Genomic DNA, 25,292 nt, shown 5'->3' with positions numbered 1-25,292 from the left:
ATTGATTTGTTAAATCCATTCAATAATATAAAATAATCTGCTGGAATTGACCAAAGTTACAAAATAAAACAAATTTAAAATGTATTTCTTATAAAAACCTCTTCATATAAGTGCTGGTTCACACACGTCATGTTTACTTGAGCAAATCAAATATAAACTCAAGACTTGCTCATGTAAACTTGACGTGTGTGAACCAGCACTAAGTTTAATTTATACAAAATTAATTTTAGAAAAGTTCTCTTCTATCTTTAATAAAATTGCCAATAATGCAAAATTTTAAAATTAAATTATATTAGAATTTACTTACTAGCGACCTTAATATATGTATATTGTTCTTCTATAATTATAGAATTTAATATTCCTTCTTAATTAACGAAATAAACAGTGTTTTTACTTTCCTGAAAACTTGTGTTATCTAACATAAAGGGTTTTGAGTATACAGTGAGCCTCAAAAGTGAGTAAACACCAACAATTATTTGATTTTTTTTAAATTAATGAAAATTCTAAAATCTATCCATCAATACAAATTTAAAAGTTTCGGTTTGTTGGAGATTGAGTTGAATAATAGATTCAGTTCTGAAGAAAAAATGATTTAAGTCGGAATATAATGATTTTTATGATCTTAAAAAAATCAAAAAATTCACTGGTGTATACTCACTTCTGAGGCTGTGTGTACATACACCCTCGATATATGTTATTGAAATAAAAAAATGTATTTTCATAATATAACATTTATAGAATAACCGTAACGATAATTGCGATTCTATCAGTAAAGTTTGAGTTATTTCGGTAACGATAGCGGTGCGGTAGAATGCTAGTGAAGCTTAAAAGGTATCATAGGGGTAAAAGTAACCAACATTTCAATAAAAAACCAGAAACAAGGATTTATTTTTTTTTGTCTAAACGTGAATATTCCACCCCTATGACAATAACATTTCATATAAAGTGTTAGAAGAATAACTTGCCTAAATAATAACCTTTCCCCTAGGGATTATTTAGGCAATTCACAACTCTGTTATTGTTTTATTTGTTAAAATATTATATGAAGAAACACAAAAACTATATACATACATACATTTCTGAATACAAATGTATAACATTTTGATTGACCATATGTATGTTTGTTTGTGTTTCCAAATTAAAAAATAAATAATTTATTATAGTAATGAAATAATTATATTTTTATTGTAATTATTATTATTTTCGTTCAGGACAATGTTTTTTTATGTTTAAATTTAATAGATTTGCTTTTTTGAGATTCTGAAAAACTAAAGTAAATGTCCTTTTTTTTATTGTAGTAGTAAATTCTTAAATATTTGTTGGTGATGCATTTTTATTATTATTAATTTGTTTTTGTTTTTTTGTTATAATAAAAATTTACATAAATGTTATAATTAGTAAAGCTTGGTTTAATATTGAAATTTATGTTGGTATGTGTGTTTGTGTGTGTGTGTTGATTTTTATATCTGCTGAAATGTATGTAAATGTAATAATAAAATGAAAATAACATCGTTTGAGGATTATTATTATTTGCTAATTATGAAAGAGAGAGAGAGAGAAAAGAAACACTTGTAAATTATATATTTACATAAAATTTTATTAAAGTAAAATTAAAAATAATTTATTTATATAGTATGTATAAATAATCACAAAACAATAATGAAAATATAACAGAAGTACATACATAAATATCCAAAAAAAAAAATAGTAATTAATTTTATTTCATACACATGCAAACTGAAAAATAAATAATTATTTAATTAAAATAAAATCTAATGTTTGCCTAAACCTTTTCCTATCCAAAAAAAAGCACAAAAGGAAATTTAAACGTACAAATTATATTTAACAAAGAATGCGAATACATAAATTTCTTTAAAATTTGTTTAACAAAAAAAGCATAAATCAATAAATAAGTAAATAAATCAAAATTAAATTTTTAATTGTTTTTATGGAAAAAATGCTTCTTTATAAAGAATTTATTTTAAATTAAAATTACTCAAGTCATAATTAATAACTTAATTGTTGTGGTACAATTTTGTTTCACTCTTATCTAAAAATTTCTAAAATGTATACGAGTTATTTAATTTATTTATTTCATTTTGTTTAGTTTAATTTATATTTTTCATATTATTCATATTTATACTTCAATACTAAACGAATCGAATTGAACTGGTTGTTTTGTTTTTAATATGTTTTTGTATTGTATTTATAAACTGGCTAAAATTGTTTTCGTTTCTCAATATTATTGCTTTCGTTATTACATATTTTCAAATTAGAATTCTTTTTTTCAAAACGATATTTTTAAGAGTAGTTTGTTTGTTTGTTTGTTTATGTTGTAATCTATTAATGTATGTTGTAGTATTTAGTGTTTAAAAAGAGGTACTAAATTATGTTTACTAATTTTTCTTAAATGTTTTATCAGAACTTTTAGCTAAATATAGTCTTGTCGTTTGAGAAAAAATTAAATAAATAGTTTAAAATTCAAAATTTGCAGCCGCGCTTTTATTGTTTGGTTGGTAAACAAATGTTGAGTTTCTGTTGAGAATTACATGTTTCCGTTTGGTATTTGGTATTTCGCAATAAGTATGTAATTGGACTTAATCTAAATGTTTATACATATCCTCCAGTTGGGGTTTAAAGTAACTTTTCAATTGTGGCCGTTTCGATTTGAAAGTCGGAGTCAATAAACCATTTTGTACCGAAAATGGATCAGGATGTAAATAAATGTCTTTGATCTGAAAAGAAGAACCAATAAAAATTGCCGTTTAAACATTTTCACATTTCCATAGACATAAAGTTCAAGTGATAATGCTCAACTTAACTAACCTGTTCAAACGATTTCAATCCACTTTGTTTGCCATATTTCAACATGTCTGTCATTATTAGACTTTTGACTTCGGGGTTATTGCACAATACCGACAAGGTACCACGGACATTATTTTCCGTAGCCCATTGCTTTAAAACGTCAACGTCTGGCACAACCACAGCCACTATGCAACTCTGCAACGAAAAGAAATTAATGAATAAAATGAACTTATCAAATTGAATGAAGGGATTGTTACCTTTAAACTTTCTCCATATACAAATACTTGATTGACATATTGACTTAAAGTGTAGATATTTTCAATTTTTTCTGGTACAATGTATTCGCCCTGGCTCAGTTTGAAGATATGCTTGCGGCGATCAATAATCCTAAGAGTTCCATTCGGCAACCACATGCCCACGTCACCTGTATGATGCCATCCCTCAGAATCTATGGCCTCGGCAGTTCTTTCAGGATCTTTATAGTACCTATGTATAAATAATTTCATGTTCAATTCATTAATACATTTATTTATACATATTTAGATTTATTTTAAGACTGTTTACCGAAACGAAACATTGTCTAATAATATTGGTAATGATTTGATTTGTATGAATAATTTTTAGTGGGGTCGATCGTAAGAAAAGAGATAATAAATCGGTATATTCTAAACTAGTAGTCCGATTGGTAATATTTAGTACAAACAATTCGTACAGGAGGCCATAAGCTTTTATTAGTGAAATTTGTGACCACCGTATTAGAATACAAGGTGAGATACAGGGTGACATATTTCACCACCAAAGCCTTGTAGATGTCGTAACTCGCACAAATACGGACAGAAATTTAATTAAATTTTAAAAATCTATGCTTATTTAAAGTTATTTAAAACTTCTTCACAAATTTAAATAGATACATTTATTGGGATATATATAGTATAGTGGACAGTGAAGCAGATTTTGTAAAAATAGTAAACATTTTAGTAGCATTATTCATTAAAAACATAACAAATCCAGGATTTTTTTATGATCTTTCAAATCGTTTTTTGGATTGTATACATGAGGGTAGATGAAAAATAAAAACATATTTTTCTGGAAATTGTGACGTATATTTGGGAAACAAAAAATACTTATGTAATAAACTACCGTACCTAGACTATCTTAAAAAATATATATTTCATTCAATGAACAAAAAAAATGTATTTTTTGTAAATCTGTGTTATTAACGTAATATTTATTTTTTTATTTCAGTTAAATGCTTCAACAAATTATTATTGGTAAGTCCTTTTTTATTAATTTTCGTAAATAAAAAATAAAGCAATTGATATCAAAATGTATATAATAACGGTAATCAACTGGAAAATGAAACAATTTGATAACTAAACATAATAGGCAAAATCCTATATTTACATGCAATGTCTCTCTTCAACTCAAAAAAAATTTTATTTAAACTTACCCATGGAACACGTTAGAACCTCGAACACATACTTCTCCAGTGTTTTGATTTGCATAGTACTCCATTTCTGGTACATCCACTAACTGATGAAAAAATTACTATAAGTATTTTAGATTTTTAAAGTATTTTTGAGAGCATACCTTGACTGCGTTACAGGAGACCGGTGGACCGACATGATTGGGTATATAATCTCCTTGTACTGTTAAAGTAATAGCTCCAGTGCATTCAGTCTGACCGTAACCCTCTACCACTAAACAACCCAAAGCACAACGCATGAATGTCAAAACGTTGCCAGCCAAGGGAGCTGAACCTACCACCATTAATCTTAAATTGCCGCCAAAAGCTGCCAACGAAATTCCAATAGAAATTAATTCAGTCAATTGGTAATTTAATCGAAGTAAATATAATAGAACTAACCTTGATGAACTTTTTTAAATACCATTTTATCCCAACAACCATTGCGTCTTAGTATACCCCTTGATATCTCTTTCTCCTTGGCTTTCAAAGCCATATTGAATAAAGCTCTTTTAATGGACGAGGCAGCGATATCATTTTGTATTTTATCATAGACGCGATTTAATAGACGAGGCACGGCCGGCATTACTGTGGGCTTTAGCATTTTTAGATCATTTGTCAATTCTTTAACATCGCCCGAATAGAATCCCACACAGCCACCAACATAGTACATGCCATTTTCACAACAACGCTCGAACATATGAGCCAAAGGCAGGAAAGAAATCATAACATCGCCAGCACGAATACGATGATCACCTAAACAATGAAAATCGTACACATAATTAAGTAAATCGTCCCAAATACTGTATGTTATCTAGCTGACAGTTTCAAGTACTTACCCAATTGTAAAATCACTGCACATACACCTGCCACAACATTGCCATGGGTTAACATAACACCTTTAGGATTGCCCGTAGTGCCGGATGTGTAACATACCGTGCACAAATCTTCTGTAGTGGGCGAGACTTCAACATGGTTGTTTTTGGAACCCAATTTCTCAACGTCTATAAATGAAAATATCTGTATGCCACGGCTGCGTGCCTTCTCCAATGTTGTTTGCCTAATGGGCTTCACAGCCACGATTATTTTCAAGGAGCGAGGAGCCTTGTCAAGCAACATTGTTGCTTTGGCATCATCTTCTACAACTACGATCGACATCTCAGTCTGTCGTATAATAAAAGCACATGCATCTGGTCCTAGTGTGTCGTAGAGCGGTACGACTACCAGCGAAAAACAGTAACAGCCCTGTTCATATAAAATCCATTCGGGACGATTTTGTGAATAGATGCCAATTAACTGTTTGGGCCGCGCTCCTAAAGCCAGCAGTCCCGAACCAAAATTTTTAGCACGTAATAAGGCTTCGTCGTAATTGATCCACTAGAATAGACAAAAACCAACAATGTATAGGAAATTAACAAATTAACATTAAATGGCACTCACCTGATATGGTGATGATAATGTCTCACGCCATCCTAAACAAGGTCCATTGTTGGAGGCATAAGCACCTTCACGAAATGTGTGATATAATGTACGTACATTCTCTGAGATATATGACACGAATTTACCATTCTTGGACTCTTTATAAAATTTTGAAACATGAATTTGTTCCGGACCCTGAAATTGGACATTTTGCAAAAACAAAAAGAGAAAAGACGAGGCAAATAATGAGTGCAAAATATAAAATGACATGTGTAGGAAAAGGACAAAACAAAATGCTAGTGAAAAGGGACTCTGTTATAACATATGTCTACTTAGTATTATTTTTGTTGAAAGCATGATCTTCATTGACAATCAATCAATCTTATTTCAGTTAGCCGGCCAACCATTCCAACCAGGCCAACCAATAACATAAATTTTACATCTAAAACGATTGATTAACGTTTAACAGATGTAGATTTTGCCAAAACAAAATTAATAGAATCGAAAATAAGAAAAGAATCTCGTTTTGTTTAATTTTAATTGTTTAAAAACTAAATGCTATTAATTTGAAAATGCATTTAAATATTTCTCATTCAAATTACTTAAGTAAGTGGGATTTTTCATGATTTATTTATTCATACTTATTATTAAACAAAAATGTGTAATACACATTCATACGAGTATGTACATATGTATCACTGTTTAACACTCACTACTCAATATTAAATATTATTATGAAATTTGTAATATAAAAATTAAAAAGCACAAATATCAATTCAAATGTTTCTTTCTATGACGTGGAGAACAAATTGTATGGTATTGAAACATTTATTTCAATACGTTAACATTTCACAAGTGTTGATAGAAATTGCTAGTGATCAGCAAAGAATACTTCTTTTTATTTTTGCTCAAATACTAAGTGATTTAAAAAAAATAACATCTGCAACAAAAAATAAATTTTTCTGGAATTGATTTAAATACATCGAAATGAATGGTTATAAAACGGATTCAACTAACAGCTTGTCAATTGTATATGAAATGTTCAATTTTCAAGCATATCTAAATGAATTTTCAACACTCAACAATTTTCATAATTTACATCATAACTAATAACGAATATGTATGTATGTATGTATGTATATACAAATACGTAACAATTAATGAAAAATGTAGAATTCAAAATGCTACAAAACACATAGTATATGTACATATGTAGATTTTAGCCTACCCGGCGATTTATATCTAGACGAGGATCATATCTTATCTAGAATAAAAAAAAGAAGAAGAAAAACCAAATGTTGCAACCAAAACTTGTCTTAATTAAATTTTTTGCAAAACATTTTGCTACAACTACATTTTAAATTTAAATTTTTAGATTTTTTTTTCAAACCCAATGAGAACTTCATTCTACTTCAGAATATTTACCTTTAGAATATCACTTTGGGCACCCATCTCAATGGGTACACGTATTGTAGTAATTTGGCCACAGCAAGACATATTCTGGCACTATGCTATAGATCGGCTTTGTTCTTTTAATATTTATGTACTCGTATGTTTCAATAAAATATGTTAATTTATATGAAAAACCTTGTTGTTTTTCACTTTAATCTTGTTATAGATGATTTCTTCTACTATTTGGTTTATTATTATTGTGTTATTCTTTTTGATTGGACTTGTGTTTGTTTTTCAAATATTTTTTTGGTTTTTTTTTAAGTTATTATCTGCACATGTTTCTAGTTTCTTTTTACTTTAAAATAAATATTATTTTTTATTATTTCAAAAATAAATATGTACTTGGCTTTTTAATTTTCATTAACGCACATTGTTTATACGAGTAATAAAGTTTTATTGCATAATCCCGCCCGCAAGAAAATAACCTGTTGCGTGAACTCCTTGGGAGGTCAACCAACATAAATTCTCTGACCTGAAGGAGAAATAAAACTTTGATCGATTACGACGTGATCGAATACATTTGCATTAAATTCTTGAATATAGGGTATAAAAAGTCCTATGATACGCTGTTACTAAAGTCGTCTTACGACTTGAACATAATTTGCAATATTTGAAAAAATACTACAACTAACATATCATCTTTTTCTCTTCTTATTCTGTTGACGTCACACTTTTTTCTTTTTCAAATTTTCACTTTTTATAATAAAACAAATTTTGGTTCGAATCCATATTTTTTTTTTTGTTTTCCTAATACATACATTCAAGGCTAAACAAATTAGTTAATAACATTCTGGGACGGGCCCCTTTATATGTGGTTGCAAAACAACAACAGCAACAAATTGTTATTTTTATTTTTAGAAATAGTGGTTTCGAAAAAGGCCTTGCTAAAGTTCAAAATTGATGTAAAAACAAAATATAATTAAATATGTATGAACATACATATTTTTATTTTTATTTTTGTATAACATATTGTTCATGGGAATTTTGTCTAAAAAAAAGGTATTTTTTAGTTTATGAAGTCATTGGTCATATGATTTTTGTACTTTTTTATTCATATCTTTGGTCTTTGGTTTAATAACATAAATAGCGTCTGGTATTTCGGGTATAATTTTTAAATTTCAAAAATTTTTTAAAAAAAATAAAATTTATTGCTGATTTTAAATATGTTTTTTATTGGTTAAACAGTTTTTGGGATCAGTGAAATAAATGTTAGAACAATATTTTTTTAAATGTCTTCAACGAAATGTGTTACAATTCTTCCAGGAAAATAAATGTGAATTTGTGCATAAAATAACTAGTCTTGCTTTTTCCAAAAATAATGAGTCTTGCTTTTTCAGAAATAATAAAAACATTCTCATACAACTTAGAAAACAAAAATTAATGTTTTACGTACTATTTTTTTTCCTTAACGGAACGAAATAGCTGATCGATTTTCTAATGTGAAAAATCGTTGAAATAAAATTATTGTTGATTGAAATATTTTAGATTCCAAAGTAATTTTAAATTCCTATAAGGCTTTCAGTCAATTTTTAAAGCGTTTGATAAAAATTGATTATAAATTATATCTATGTATATTGTTTATTATTAATTGGAAAATCATTCTAACACCTAGGTATAGGTATTTAGTGTTCACAGGGGTTTCGTTTTAAAGTAAAGTTTCATAATGTACTTGTCTTTGTGTGTTAATCCAAAGTCGATTTCAAAATGAATGTAGAAACCCTTTTCAAGCAAACTTTTCAATGTAACCTTCTATGAATAGCATTATAAACTGTTGTGCTTGTTTATTTATTTTATTTATTTTAACTTGAAAATAAATTTATTGGATTAAAATTATATCGAAAAATATTGATCGAATAATTTATATTCTTAAAATTTTATACATTCGAATAAATACCTAATATTTAAGACTCGGATGACTGGAAGAACATATAATAAATGATCGCTATGAGGTATCGGGTAACATATTGTGTGACAATATTGGATATCCGAATTTTACAGGTTGGATCTAGTAATCATCTTACTAGCATTTAGTCTTGATCTTGAATATTAGCAAGCGTTATTCTAAATTTTGTAGTGCCTTTGCCCAGAAATTACGAAAAAATAATATTATTAATTAATAAAATGAATGGGGGAAATTAAAGAAAAAGATAAAATAAATATAAATTACAGAATGAAAGGCCAGCAATTAGGAAAATTTCTTCGAATTTACTCTCTCACTGGAATAATTTGTAGAGAAAAAATATTTGTAATCTTGCAACAATTTATGTGTTGATGTAAAATGTACACATACTTTATTCATTAATTACAATTTTAACGATAATTATTATTAAAATTTTCTGATAAAACTATAATTGTACGAATTTAAGTATATTTAAATAACCACGAAAGAAAATGAAATCAGTTTAAAATAACTGAACCAATATTTTAAATAAAATTTATAAACTATTTTATGTTAATTGCTGGGTTTTTTTAAACAAAAAATAATTATAAAATTACATTTGCAATAGTCATAGATAAGAAAGAAAATTACATTTTAATTTAATGGTTTAAAAACACAATAACCCAAATATTAAAAATAATAGCATATATTCTAAATAAAAATAAAATAAATAAATCGTTTTGGTGTCTGTCTATCTATCTACTTTATACACAATCTACAAACAAATAAAAATAAATTGTCAAATTCGTTTTTTTTATAAAATATTAAAAACAAGCAACAACAATATAGAATTCGAAGATGTTCAAGTAACTGACTCATTATAAAATCTGTAGAGACAAAAAAATTTAAAAAATATAACGACAGAATGAAGAAGAGAATAAATATTGTATGTTGAATTATTATTTAGTCTTGCCCTGTGTTTTTTTATATTATTTTTTGTGTTCATTTTTATTTTTTATTTAATGGCAAACAATTCAAATTTATTCATTCATATATCAAGTAGTATTAAAAATATTTTTCTTTTTGTTTTGTATTTATTTTTGATAAAAAAATTGATTTTCTTAAAAAATAAAAAATAACTCAATGTTCTAGACTCAAATCGAAATTAAAATGTTAATAACATTTATCTCCCAAAATGATTTTCAAAACAAAATTGCAAAAAAATTTTTATTTACTTATTTATTTATTTATTTTTTCAGAATTTAAATCAAAAGAAAATTTTAGAATTAATTACGTATACCATACAAATGCACTTTATTTGTTGAAGAGCTGATTTACGTAATAAAAAAAAAACTGTCACATTCAATTGATGTATGAATTTTTCATTTAAATATTTTGTTTTATTCTATCTATCTAGTAGATACTTTAACTTTTATATATATGTTTGTATTTTCTATTTTATTATTAATATATTTTTACATTGTTTTAAACAAATATATGTATGTTTTCAAACGTAACGATTTATTTTTATTGTGTTAAATGAAAAACTTGTTTCTTTTCTTTTTTTAATTTTTTTTTTTATCTTTTTGCCCCTAAATTATATTTATCCGTTTTTGATATTTTATATATTTCAAATTCGCAACACGCTAGACGTTCAAAATCGTACTGAGATAAAAAATTCTTTAAAAAACCACACGATTACTGAACACAATATTTTATTATTATTGAGAAGCCAAAGACTAGTGAAAGAAAATTTGCTTAAATTTTGGGAGAGCACGATGTGTCTGAAAGATCACACGAACTTTTTACTAACATAGATATTTAGGGTGAACCGTTCAATAATGTTTTTATTAAATCTATATCCTATTGCTCTAATGGAGGATAAACAATTATTTCAGTTACACATTTTTTATTCCAACAGAGTTTGGCAAGTCAAAGAATATTAGTTCTAAACTGGTGTTCGTTGGTCAATGTAAAATAATTAAAAAACTTGAATTTGGTTTTATAGAAGATCGTGTTAATTTCGGTAAGCCCTTATGATTAACATGCATGAATATCGAATGAAATCACTGGGGGAAATCCTTAAACACAAGAAAACGAATTCGTTTATTTTGATTTTGTTAAGTAATTTGTGTATTATTTTAATATATTGATTCACGAGATAGTTGATGGTTTGGGCACATGATTCTTTCTATCTGTCTTTCTGTTGCGTTAAGAAAAAGATTAATTAATTAATTAAGGAAAAAAAATGTCATTTGTTGGGAGAGAGAATTCATGCATACGAGTATATTTGATTGTTTTAGTTTTTGTGTTGGCATGGGATGTGAAGTATGAAGAACGCCGTAGTTAGGTCGCGTAAAATGTGTAGAGTCTCAAGAACCACAGAACCAAAACATTGAGTAGTACATGTGGGGTATAAAAATAAATACCGTAAATAGTTGAGTGACTGGGAAATCTACCATCGCAGTATGTGTGGTTTAAACGTATGTATGGCTGACTGTCTGTCTGTCTTTCTGTCTACCTTAATGCCGGACGGTATGTTAAACAGCAATTTTCATTGCGAAAAGATTTCAAATATATGTATGTATGACTTCTTAGCAATAGCAATCATCACAGTCTGACAGTTTACAAACCAACCAAGCATTGCTTTTCATTCATAATTTTAAAATAAATATTTCATTTTTGAGAATGTATGTATCTTATTCATACAATTCTATACAAATTGAATAGTTGTTGTTTATATTTTAAGATATGTAGAAGTAAAAAAGGAATAATTTCAATCAATTCATTATGTTTGTATGTAGGTGGCATACATTTGTTTAATTTATTTACAATCTCCTTGTCAATTCAATAACACAGCGATGGTATTTGCATATTGTTTGATTTTGTTTCTTTCTACACTAAATTTAAATGTAAAGTCACCAGTTTCCCATCATAATTTCTATCGTTTGTAAAAACTCATTTACAATACATACGTTAAATGTGTACATTTATGGTAAATCTCATATTTCGTAGATACATATACATATGTACATATAAATATTTGACTTTTATTGACCCCTAGTCGATATTCTAATCGAACTAGATTTATAGCGTTGACTCCCCTTAATATTCAACAAAATCTTTTCTTTCCGTGCAGTGTGTTTTTGTTTCAGCTTGCAACACAATTGAATTCTATTTGTTTATAATTTAGTTTTTGTTATATGGCATTATTTAATAAATAGAATTAAAAATATCTGAGGCGTGCCATGATGGATGCAAATATATGCTCATTAAATAAATAGTTGTATGCAGACTTGTGCGAGTATACTCGTACAAGTAGTAGCAAGATTTTGGTCACTGATCTGGTTGCTGTCTAATATAAAAACATGTTAATATCAAGCCAAAAATAGACGTACAATTTGAATTTGTTTCTTTAAAACTAACACAAATAAGAAATATGTATGTTTTCAACTACAATGTTAACAAAATTTTTAATGAAAATTTTAAAATAAATAATAAAAAAAACTCTTAGATATCCTTTATGCAAGGATGTTATTAATGTGTAACATCACAGTCGAGTTCGATTACAAATCACTCTTTAATGTATGTAATTAATTATTGACTAATTTGTTTTTTATTTAAGTGCTACAAACTTACAGTACAAATGCACTTATAATGATGTAGAGTGTAATTAAAACGAATGCATTTTCATTGTAGATACATATTTTCTTTGTCTATCTTAATCAGAATAAAGTTATACATTTTTTGTTTATTTACTTTAGAGTTTTGTATATTGAAATTCTAAAGGGTTTACAATTGCTACTATATTAGCCGTCAATTGCAGTAAATATACATTTTTATCAATCTGCATACTAAAAATATTGTTACTATTATAATTTTGTATAACTCTGCTAATATAAATTTGCTGTTACTATTCATATATTTCTATACAAATTGCAATGTTAGTTTGCAATTTCTAGTAGCAGATACAGCCAGTTGTCAACTCGTTATTGTAGCACAACAACCAAAATATATGTTCGTGCTATATGCATACACACTTTTTTGCCGAACTAATATTGCGCGTCAGCATTCGTTTTTGTTTTGTTGTGCTAGCAATTTTCTCTGGCAGCAATTTACATTTCTTTGGTTGCTCTGCTATGGTTGCATTGATATTTCTTGTTTTTTGGTAATACGAAATAACGATTATTCATTAGTGTAAATATTTTTGAATCTAACTGAGATATTGACTTGCATTTTTTTTTTTGTAAGACCAAAACTTAAAATATCTAAACAAGAAAAAAAATGTTCGGAATAAATGTGGATCAAATTGTTCCTAATATGTATTTGCAATCCTATTAAAATTTTGAGTTTTAGAAACTCAATAAATATGTAATATGTAATAAAATCTTTATTAGCAAAACTCAATGAAATTTTCAACGTTTTTTAAATTTGTCATTCCAAATTACAATTCCTAAAAATTTAAGCGAAAATCCCGAAAATGGTATTTTTTACAATTTTAACCATAGGGTCTACATTACCTTCCGGGCTGATATAAATAGGGAGCACATCAAGGTTTCTAAAGCTGCTTTCCGTTTTTTGATCCTAACTTTTGGATTTTAGAACATGTGGCCCAAAGTTGAAATTTTTATCAAAAAATAGGTCAAATTCCGCAGGACGAAAGGGCAACATGTTCAAAAAATAGGACATGTTTTTTATACCAAAATGTTCTCTGTAAAGCTACCTTACAGAAAAACATAAAATTGTTATATGTTCTTAAAGAAAGTTTTTTTTTAATAAAAAAGTGTTAAGTCACCTTTTCATCCAAAAAACAGCAAAAATCTACTACTTTTTGAATTCTTAAATTTAAAATCGTTTATTTTTGGATCTATAATCGATATTACTCTGAAATATTTTGTATATTACTGATAATTTAGTTGTCCAACTAACAAAAAAAATCGAGCCCGTTCGGTACAAAAGTACGACCTATATTTTTAAAAAAGCGGACCAAGGTATGGTAAAATTTTAAAATTTCAATTTTGAAATGCCTATAACTCGAAAAGTATAAGAGATAAATAGCACACGCAAGCATATTTTTTCAAGAACATATAAAACTCTTTGAAATCGAATGGGAAACAAAAAAATGGGACGTGTTTAAAAATTTTGCATGTCGAACGTACCCTATTCTGAGCCCCCATAGCGCCGCCCCTGGGGCATTTGTAGGGCCCATTTCAATAATTTAAACTCGAATACTCCTTGGCTACGCCTGCATCAAATTTTATCCTGATCAGATCAGCCGTTTAGAAATGCCAGATTTATTTCAAAAAAATTTTGATTCTGCCCAACTGTACATTGGGTGTGTTTACTGATATGTTGTTATGCACTTATCAAGAACAGCAACTGATAGCATCAATTGCAGAAATGTCAATTGTGCTATAGCACAACTACAGAAGTGTGTATTTTTGCTAGAAAAGTTTGCCAGCACAACAAAATAAAACGAATGGAGTGCAATATTAGCACGACAAAAAAACTGTGTGTGCTACTAAAGCACGAACATATATTTTGGTGGATATGCAATGAATTGTGTTTGCTACTAAAAATTGCAGACTAGCATTGCAATTTTAATAGTAATACTAACGAACAGTATGAATATTTATATTAGACTAGCTGACCCGGTGCGCTTCGCCACCCCAATTAGAAGAAAGAAATAGTACTATCAAGTCTCACTTTGTGAATCTAATTGTAAATGTCTAATTTCATATTTCTGGGTCCATTATTATAGAAAATGCAAAATGTGTTCCTAATTTTAAATTTTTATGTTTATTATTATAAAATATTCAAAAAGTACCATTGCAATAAGGAAATAGTACCATTGATTATCACTTTTAAATTCGCATTCACTAAACCATAACCCGTCAAGTTTGAATTTTAGATTTGTATATCATTTCCTATATTATCAACTAATTTTGTTTCTATAATACTTAAGATTTAATAAATTATCACAAAACCGAAACCGATCGGTTTTTAATTTTTTAAAACCGAAACCGCGGTTTTGAAATTCTTCGATTTTTTGGAAAGTCTAGGTCCATTATTATAGGAAATTCAAAAAAAGTACCATTAGAATATATAAAAAGTACCAAAAATCCCCCACTTGTGGTTTCCCACTCACTCGGGTCCATATAAGCTTAATTTCATGGCTTTAGGTTCATTGGTGTAGAAATTACAAAAAGTACCATTCGAATAAAGAAAAAGTTCCAAAAAGTCTCCCCTAGAATTCTAACTCACTTAGGACCATGTATGCTTAATTTCATGTTTTTAAGTCCATTGCTATAGAAAATTAAAAAAAAGTACCATTAGAATAAACAAAAGGTACCATGAGGTATCCGCTTGAATTTTCAATCACTTAGGACCATATACGGTTAATTTCATATTTCTAGGTCCATTATGTTATAGAAAATTCAAAAAGTACCATTAGAATATAGAAAAAGTACCAAAAAGCACCCACTTGTAGTTGCTCACCCACTCGGGTCCGTATAACATTTATTTAATGTTTCTAGGTTCATTGGTGAAGAAATTACAAAAAGTACCATTTGAATAAAGAATAAGTACCAAAAATTCTCCCCCTAGACTTCTCACTCACTTAGGACCATATATGTTTAATTTCGTGTTTCTAAGTCCATTGTTATAGAAAATTCAAAAAAGTACCATTAGAATATAAAAAAAGTACCAAAAAGCAGCCACTTGCGGATTCCCTCTCACTCTGGTCCATATAACCTTTATTTTATATTTCAAGGTTCATTGGTGAAGAAATTACAAAAAGTACCATTCGAATAAGGAAAAAGTACCAAAAAGTCTACCCTAGAATTCTAACTCACTTAGGACCATGTATGCTTAATTTCATGTTTTTAAGTCCATTGCTATAGAAAATTAAAAAAAAGTACCATTAGAATAAACAAAAGGTACCATGAGGTATCCGCTTGAATTTTCAATCACTTAGGACCATATACGCTTAGTTTCATATTTAGGTCCATTATATTATAGAAAATTCAAAAAGTACCATTAGAATATAGAAAAAGTACCAAAAAGCACCCACTTGTAGTTTCCCACTCACTCGGTTCCATATAAGCTTTATTTCATGTTTCTAGGTTCATTGGTGAAGAAATTACAAAAAGTACCAATCGAATAAAGAAAAAGTACCACAAAGTCTCCCCATAGAATTCTCACTTACTTAGGACCATATATGCTTAATTTCATGTTTCTAAGTTCATTGTTATAGAAAATTCAAAAAAGTACTATTAGAATAAACAAAAAGTACCAAAAAGTCTCCCCCTAGAATTCTCACTCACTTAGGACCATATATGCTTAACTTCATATTTCTATGTCCATTATTACAGAAAATTCAAAAAGTACCATTCGAATATAGAAAAAGTACCAAAAAGCAGTCACTTGTAGATTCCCACTCACTCCGGTCTTAATTACATGTTTTTAGGTTCATTGGTGAAGAAATTACAAAAAGTACCATTCGAATAAAGAAAAAGTACCAAAAAGTCTCCCCCTAGAATTCTCACTCACTTAGGACCATATATGCTTAATTTCATGTTTCTAAGTCCATAGTTATAGAAAATTAAAAAAAGTACCATTAGAATATAGAAAAAGGACCAAAAAGCCCACACTTGTGGTTTCCCACTCACTCGGTTTATATATAAGCTTTATTTCATGTTTCTAGGTTCATTGGTGAAGAAATTACAAAAAGTACCAATCGAATAAAGAAAAAGTACCAAAAAGTCTCCCCCTAGAATTATCACTTACTTAGGACCATATATGCTTAATTTCATGTTTCTAAGTCCATAGTTATAGAAAATTCAAAAAAGTACCATTAGAATATAGAAAAAGTACCAAAAAACCCACACTTGTGGTTTTCCACTCACTCGGTTTATATATAAGCTTTATTTCATGTTTCTAGGTTCATTGGTGAAGAAATTACAAAAAGTACCATTCCAATAAAGAAAAAGTACCAAAAAGTCTCCCGCTAGAATTCTCACTCACTTAGGACCATATATGTTTAATTTCATGTTTCTAAGTCCATTATTATAGAAATTTCAAAAAAGTACCATTAGATGAACAAAAAAGTACCTATAGTACAGTTCACACATTTTGGTACCTAAATATTATCCCCTATTCCTAACACTAACTTCACTCAAATAAATATCAGCTAACTTTAATGTCGATAACTGAAATAATTTAAAATTTTAAAAAAGTACCATTAGGAGAAAAGTACCAATTTCCCTTTTCTTACTTGAACACCCCTCAAGTTTGAAATTTAAAAATATTCCATTTTGCCAAAATTGTTTATGCTATAGGCATGTATCAAAATATTAAAATCTGTGTTAATGTGCCCAAGAATAAATATATTTTAAAAAAAGTACCAAATTGTCGAGTTCTCGATAACTCGAGTTCCAAATAACACGTTGTTAGTTAATTTTTGTATGAATCCAGGAACCAACGTTAAAAAAAATTATCAAAATTGGCTTAATAATTTCAAATAAAATGTATTTTCCCGATTTTATCCCCTTTTTGGTACCTTTTTTATCCCCATTGAGGTGGTACAATTTCATTCAAATAAATTTCTGTAACGTGGTGGGAGCTCATAATAAAATATTCGTATGTCTATGTCAAATTATAGAAAAACATATTTTATGAAAAAGTACCAAAAATTAACACAATTTTTATCCCTTAAAGGTTCGAATTTCCAAAAAGTACCAAACTTATATTTTTTATTTTTTGTTAATTAAAGAATACGATTTAAAATTTGTTTCTATGTTTATTGGTTTAAAAGATACATAGGGTGCAAAAAAAGTACCAAAATACAGTTTTTACCCGTTTTCTCCCCTAAAAGTTTCGAATTTCCAAAAAGTACGAAACACCTGTCAGCTTATTTTTTAAATGGAGTAACATGCTATTTTAAGTTTTTTTGTATCTTTATTAGTTTTGAAGATATAAGTTTACCGAATTTACCCGTTTTTACCCTTTTTTACCCCCTAAACGTTCGAATTTCCAAAAATCCCTTCTTATCGGATCGTTTTGGGGAGGGAGGAACCCACAGTTAAAATTTCGTGATTCTAGCTTCAGCCGTTTGGGCTGTGCGATGATGAATCAGTCAGTCAGTCAGTCAGTAACGTTACTCTTTTATATATATAGATGATTGTGATCAAATGAGATAATTTCATATTTATTGCATAGTCAAATGTAAGAAATATGTTGCTAGAGCTGAATATCGAAACCCTGGGATTGGGATTCCCAATAAACATTTTAATTAATTAATTAATTAATTACATTTGACTATGCAAATTAATTAATTAATTAATTAATTAATTAATTAATTAATTAAAATTATTAATTAATTAAATTAAATATACCCTTAAATGATTAAATAAGGAATTAAATCTAAAAATAATGATTTTTTAATGTACTTAAAAATAATTTTTCAGTTCAAATCCTTTTATTATATTTTATTAATAGAATTGATTGAATGATTGTTTAAGTTTCCATATTAAACTATCACTTCACTTGAGGATTTAGACAATAAGAACCTAAATTATATCTCGTAACCATTCCATTAAACAATTCATTATGAATTAATTCATAGGTTTAATTCTTAAGTATAAGAATTATTGTTTATTGAATAAATTTGTCTTTAATTTTAATCTACAAATTGGCTTTAGATTATTTTTTCAGTTCATTTTGTTGAATATTAAAAGAGAAACAAAAACAAATTGAATGATGAAAAAATATTTCAATTCATTTTGATATAACAAAAATTAAACCATTCAAAAGTAGAACGAATTTTAATATGAAGTTATAAACTAATAATAATTATTTTGATTATAATTAGATTATGAATTTGCCATTTTATTACGCACATATTGTATTCCTACAATCACGAGTAATTATTCTACTTTAAAACTACATACATACTTCAAATATTTATGAGAAATGTGTATTTAAAACAATGAAAATGATTCAAATCAAATGAAAACAAAAGATGAACCTCAATCCTCAACCTGTGATAAATGAATTGGTTTTAGTACGCCCGGAAGATCCCAATTTAAGAATGGATACGAAAGCTTAATTACAAAGTATTGTATTTTCTGTTCTGTGGCGAATTCACACAAATTCATCAAAGCAATTATTTCACTGTTGAAATTTGTCAAACTCTACATAAAACATATATACCCACCACCAATATTATATGATCCGGAATTACGTCGAATAATTACAAGCGAAATGACAGAATCAATATACCCCCCATATTTCCGTATGTGGGCCATATATGTAGAGGAGTTATGTATAATTCTGGACCGATATTCACAAAATCCAGAAGTAACATCTATGCAGGCTTGAAACAAAATTGTATTAAAATTTGTATCATTATCATGATATTTATGCTCGTTAATGTATTTTTCGGATTTGGTCGATCCCAAACGTGGTTTTTATGTGAGAGCCAATTATGGACACAACGCCACAAAATCTTTCAGTGTGGTTTTTGCATACATACAACTAATATGTGTAAAATGTTGGTTCGATATCGATACTTATAAGACCTTTATTTATGTAGGTTAATGTGTTTTTCGGAAGTGGTCCTTATATGAAAGCTATGACCAATTATATGTAGGTCAATCTTCATAAAATTTAGCACGGCAATTTTATAATTTATTTTATTTTTGCAGAATTTTGTATGAACACCTTTATACTAAATACATTTATGTATCATAGAGCCATATTACGGGAAGATTCTTACCATTTTCAACACAAATTTTTGTTTTATAATAGGACAACTGAACTTCAGTTGCGTTGACAGAGGGCAACCAGAAATTTGTGGTTGCCAATTTGGCAGTTATCATGCTGTTGCCATCTGTAATACCATATAGGCAACTGACAACGCAACTGAAGTTGGGTTGCCATCCATAATCGACCCATTAAAGAAAATTGGAAAATAGTTTTGAAAAATATCATCTTCTTTTGAGGTTGTCTGTCTTACATTTTGGTCCCTAACTCTGGTTGTACTTGACCGATTTTGTCCAAGTCTCACTCTGTAGACCCCACCGTGACTATAACAGACAGACAGTCGGACGTGGTCCGCGTTGAATATTTCGATGTGTTACAAGGGGAATTACAAAATCAAATAATATTTTTGGTGGTGGGTATACAAATTTGTAAATTCGCTAGAATTGGCTTGAATTCGCCGTTTTCAGTATTTTCTATGGATGAAAATGAAAATTGCATGTTGAATGAATTTTTTGTACTTACTTCTAATATTGGTGATTGATTTTCTAGAGGCACTAATGGTTTTTCCGGTATGGGACGTGAAGCAAAATAATAAGCAGAAGCCGCTGCTATCCCCGTTAGGGTTAAAACTCCAGCTGTACCTCCAAAATAATAAAGATATCCATCAATTTCATCAACTGGAACATAATTAAAACCAATGAAAATCAAATAATTCAAAAACAAAACACTTAAAAAGTAATAAATATGTATGTATGTATGTAATTAAACAATATTCAAATGTTGTTGACAAATTATTTGTACACACTACTCGTATACTCTGTAGTATCACATACATATTTACATATGACCACATGTACTTACATAAATATGAAATGTTGCTCATTATGAAGTGATTAACGTATGCCCAAATTGACTTCTCTGGCGACATGTGTATTGTTAATGTTAATGTTAGAGTTTATTTTAATTGACAACAAATACACCCAAGGTAACTTTAGTCGGTGTTGTTTTCCTTTATTCTAATTTAAAAATTATTTTCAAATACCAAGCCAATTTCCAATGCTGACTTTGAATTCGATTTGCTCCTGAGGGTGATGTGATAAAAAGGTGTTTATTATTATTATTATTATTTTTTAACAAAAACAAATCTGAAAGTAAATAGAAAATACAATTGTTTTTAGATTTTGGAAGAGGCAGGTGAAATATTGTAGTTAAAAACTTCTGTGATTTTCTTAATAAAGCGCATTTTGTTAGACCTCTTACACTAGCCAATATTTTATTAATAATTTTTCAGCACTAACAACTAATGTCTATAAATATCATAGAATAAATGATTTAAGAATAATTGACTATTAAAACTTTTGGAACTCCCCTAATAATATCAAGATTAATCTGCTGACATTTTAGACTCCTTTAATTCTTTCTTTTTTTAATTCTTCTCCAAGAACTTGTCCATTTGGTGCTTTTCGTTACAAATTCTATATTAAACTAAAAAATGTTTGAGTTGAATATGAAAATCTGCTGAAGAAATGCGATAAGCGGTTATTTCAAGAAAACCACAGAGTTAGTAGGTTAGTATTACTAAACATTGTTTTAGATATAAAAACGTCCACGACTTAATAAAAGTTATAATATACACGTACCTGCATATATCAAGTAGTTTAAATATTCAAAAATTATTATTAAAAACTAATGCATACTATGTACATATCCATTAGAGTGGTCCAAATATCATTAAAATTAATAAAATCTTTACAAAATTTTGAGCATGACAAGATCATGGTGCTAAATGGTACTTATTATTTGTTCATGATAGTACCTTAATTCGTAAATATAATTTATGTTTTTAAATATCTTCAAAATCGGAGTACAGAATTAATTAAGAATTCCTTATAAAATCACCAACAAATATGGATATGTAGTAGCGTGTTTCAATTAAAGTACAGGGTTGCGTTTTGGTCTAGACATTTCGGATAATTCAGGTACATTCCATAATTTCAGGTACATTCAAATGTAGCGCCTAAAAAAAGTATATTTGTACCACTCTAATGTCCACGTATGTAAAATACAATCATATGTACCTACTTATTTACTAACATACAAATAAGAATAAGTATAGGAGGTCTAATACATAAGTGTGTTTCATTTAGTTTATGTGATCAATAACTAATATCCGCTGAGAATTTTAACATGTGCATAAATATATTCTTTGTAAATGAATAGTTTTTGTACATAGCTTTTTTGATTCTACTTGAATGTATGTACTTGTCCTATTTAAATTTTACGTTTTTCAGAATATTTAAATTACATTCTAGAATTATTGATCCCTTACGAGTTTATTCATATTATAAAATTGTGTCAATCAAACAATTTTTTCCTCCCTTTTTAGTAATGACCAAGAAAAACAAACACGCAATCCCAATAGAGTTTATGGTTGAAGGGATTTCTTGACCAACTTCCTTTATCGAGTATACTTTATAAACTGAAATAAGTAATTTGGAGTTCGAAAACATTCACTATTTATTTATTTATTTATTTATTGATTTGTATCTCATAGATAGATATTTTTTATAATTTAATTGTCCAATAAATATATTTATTGGAAAATACATAAGAACATTTGTAAAATATAATTTAAAAAATATAGCCTTTGCTGAATAACAGATTCTTACTAATATCAATTCAAAAAAGGACTATGCCTCCTAAAGAGGTTTTGTTTTAAATTAAGAACCAAAACATGTTCTTATCTGATGAAAAAACGTAAATATTTTGAAAACAAATAATTATTGCACTTTTCATTTAAACACACAATACGATCAGTCTAAAGTTCTAAAAATGATAAGAATTTCATAAAACCAACAAAGTCTATTTAATACAGGGACATATTGCTGCAATTAGGTTGGAAAGATAACAGAAAGACAAATTTTATTTATAAACAAATTATATATTTTCAACGAAATTAGCAATTATATTTCCGTTATTTTTGAATTCTTAGAAGGAATTTTCTAAACTAAGGTAGGCTTTTCAGCTGTACCGTTATTTTTGAATTCTTAGAAGGAATTTTCTAAACTAAGGTAGGCTTTTCAGCTGTACCGAATCTTGTATATTTCTGGTATAAGGGTTATATGGGGGATAGCGCCAATTATGGACCGATACCGTTGGTAGAAAGATTTACGATCATATAAAACTTGTTTATGTCCAATTTCATCACGATATTAATTGTTATAAGACAATTATGAATGTTCAAGTAATTTTCTGAGGGGGGTCTTATATGCGGACTAGGGACAAATGTTGACCGATTTTCGTCATACTTTACAGTATAATTTCAGGGTACATAGAACTAACATGTGCAAAATTTTATCAGGATTGCCGCATAATTATGGCTGTTTGAACCGTATTCCGAGGGGACATTTGTATGGGAGCTAGGTAAAATCATGGACTGATATTGCCCATTTTCAATTCCAAACAAACCCTATAATTTGTAGATTTCAGATAGCTCCGTTTGGGCCTTATACTTTTTTGCAATAGTCAGATATGTATACGGACATCGCTAGATCGTCTTAGGAACTTATGAAGATCCAGAATATACATATACTATATACGTATGTGGTTATTCGATAAATATTTTGATGGGGCTATACAAAATTGACTTAAACCTTTTTCTAAAGATTTGTATTGGAAAAGAAATGAATCATTCAATAGATGTTTACTATTATTTAGCTATTTTGTAATGGATTTGAATTCAAGAACATATTAATGAATCAATAAGAAATTAATTCTATAATGAATGAATTCTAGAATGTAATGAATTCAATACACTTGAAGTACAAAGGAATTAAGCCTATGAAATAAATTATACTGAATTCATTAACGGAATGGTTAAGAGATAAAATTTATTTTGATTTCGAAAATGAAATTATGAATTAATTCTTTTAAATTCTCTTAAATCAAATACAATATCTAATTATTGCGGGAGTGACCTTGAAGCATTATTTGGCTCCGTACAAGTCGCGAAACTGTGAACAACATGTGAACTTGTGAAATTTTGCATACTTTCTTAATTGGAGTCTTATCAGGATGATATTTTCCTCTTTTAACCTTGGCTGCTCTTATATGAATTCCTTTGAGTGTGTATGTGTGTGGAATAAAACATTTTGTCTGACAAACCCAACAATAAGTTTCTTTTTTAAGGTTGTTTCTCTTGTTTTAATTTTTTTCTAACAAAATCGATTTTTTGTTTTCATATTGTACTTATGTATATACACCACACACATACGCATACTCACACATTCGCATATGTTTGTATGTATGTATATATGTACATAATTTTGTTGTTGTAGTTGCAGTAATAATTTATTAATATAAAAGTATAGTTTATTCTTTATAAATACTATTGGATGCCTATCTACCTACCTACTAGGGATGCCAATCCCGATCCCGAAAATCCCGGGATTTTTCGGGATCGGGATTTCCCGAATCCCGGGATTTGTGAAAAAGAATCCCGGGAGAAATATTATGAGATTTTTGATATTTTAGGAAGATTTTTGAAGCACCCAAAATACTTAGAAAGCTAAATTTCAGCATATTTTTTATAATACTAATCTCGCTTCAAATCCAAACGCAGACAGATTTTTTCATTTGAATCGGAGAGCAGCACGTCTCCCTTGCATTAACAGGCTTTTACACAATTTACACTTTTACGAAATTTATGTTCAAGTTATACATACATACATACATACATACATACATACATACATACATACATACATACATACATACATACATACATACATACATACATACATACATACATACATACATACATACATACATACATACATACATACATACATACATACATACATACATACATACATACATACATACATACATACATACATACATACATACATACATACATACATACATACATACATACATACATACATACATACATACATACATACATACATACATACATACATACATACATACATACATACATACATACATACATACATACATACATACATACATACATACATACATACATACATACATACATACATACATACATACATACATACATACATACATACATACATACATACATACATACATACATACATACATACATACATACATACATACATACATACATACATACATACATACATACATACATACATACATACATACATACATACATACATACATACATACATACATACATACATACATACATACATACATACATACATACATACATACATACATACATACATACATACATACATACATACATACATACATACATACATACATACATACATACATACATACATACATACATACATACATACATACATACATACATACATACATACATACATACATACATACATACATACATACATACATACATACATACATACATACATACATACATACATACATACATACATACATACATACATACATACATACATACATACATACATACATACATAC

The 25,292-nt window shown here is 28.2% G+C and overlaps 1 protein-coding gene across 2 annotated transcripts; it reads right to left on the bottom strand.

Annotated features, from left to right (window-relative positions):
• Positions 1–1,576: 1,576 nt before the first annotated feature.
• Positions 1,577–20,924, bottom strand: LOC135953310 (long-chain-fatty-acid--CoA ligase 5). 2 transcript variants are annotated; one of them, XM_065503139.1, is made up of 10 exons: positions 20,646–20,924; positions 20,307–20,461; positions 5,711–5,884; positions 5,110–5,647; positions 4,673–5,026; positions 4,396–4,598; positions 4,256–4,338; positions 3,063–3,291; positions 2,827–3,000; positions 1,577–2,735 (listed from the first exon to the last, which is right to left on the bottom strand). In XM_065503139.1, exons 1-10 carry the CDS (start codon positions 20,710–20,712, stop codon positions 2,598–2,600), a joined length of 2,115 nt encoding a protein of 704 aa, XP_065359211.1. In that variant the 5' UTR covers positions 20,713–20,924; the 3' UTR covers positions 1,577–2,597. The 2 variants fall into 2 exon arrangements, with proteins under 2 accessions (XP_065359211.1, XP_065359212.1); XM_065503140.1 differs by lacking the exons at positions 20,307–20,461; positions 20,646–20,924 and adding an exon at positions 7,115–7,379.
• Positions 20,925–25,292: the final 4,368 nt, after the last annotated feature.

Source organism: Calliphora vicina, chromosome 3 (assembly GCF_958450345.1).
Source record: "Calliphora vicina chromosome 3, idCalVici1.1, whole genome shotgun sequence".
NCBI classification, from domain to species: Eukaryota; Metazoa; Arthropoda; class Insecta; order Diptera; family Calliphoridae; genus Calliphora; species Calliphora vicina.
Note: the sequence above shows the minus strand (reverse complement) of the source record. Positions and strands in the feature narration are given on the sequence as shown.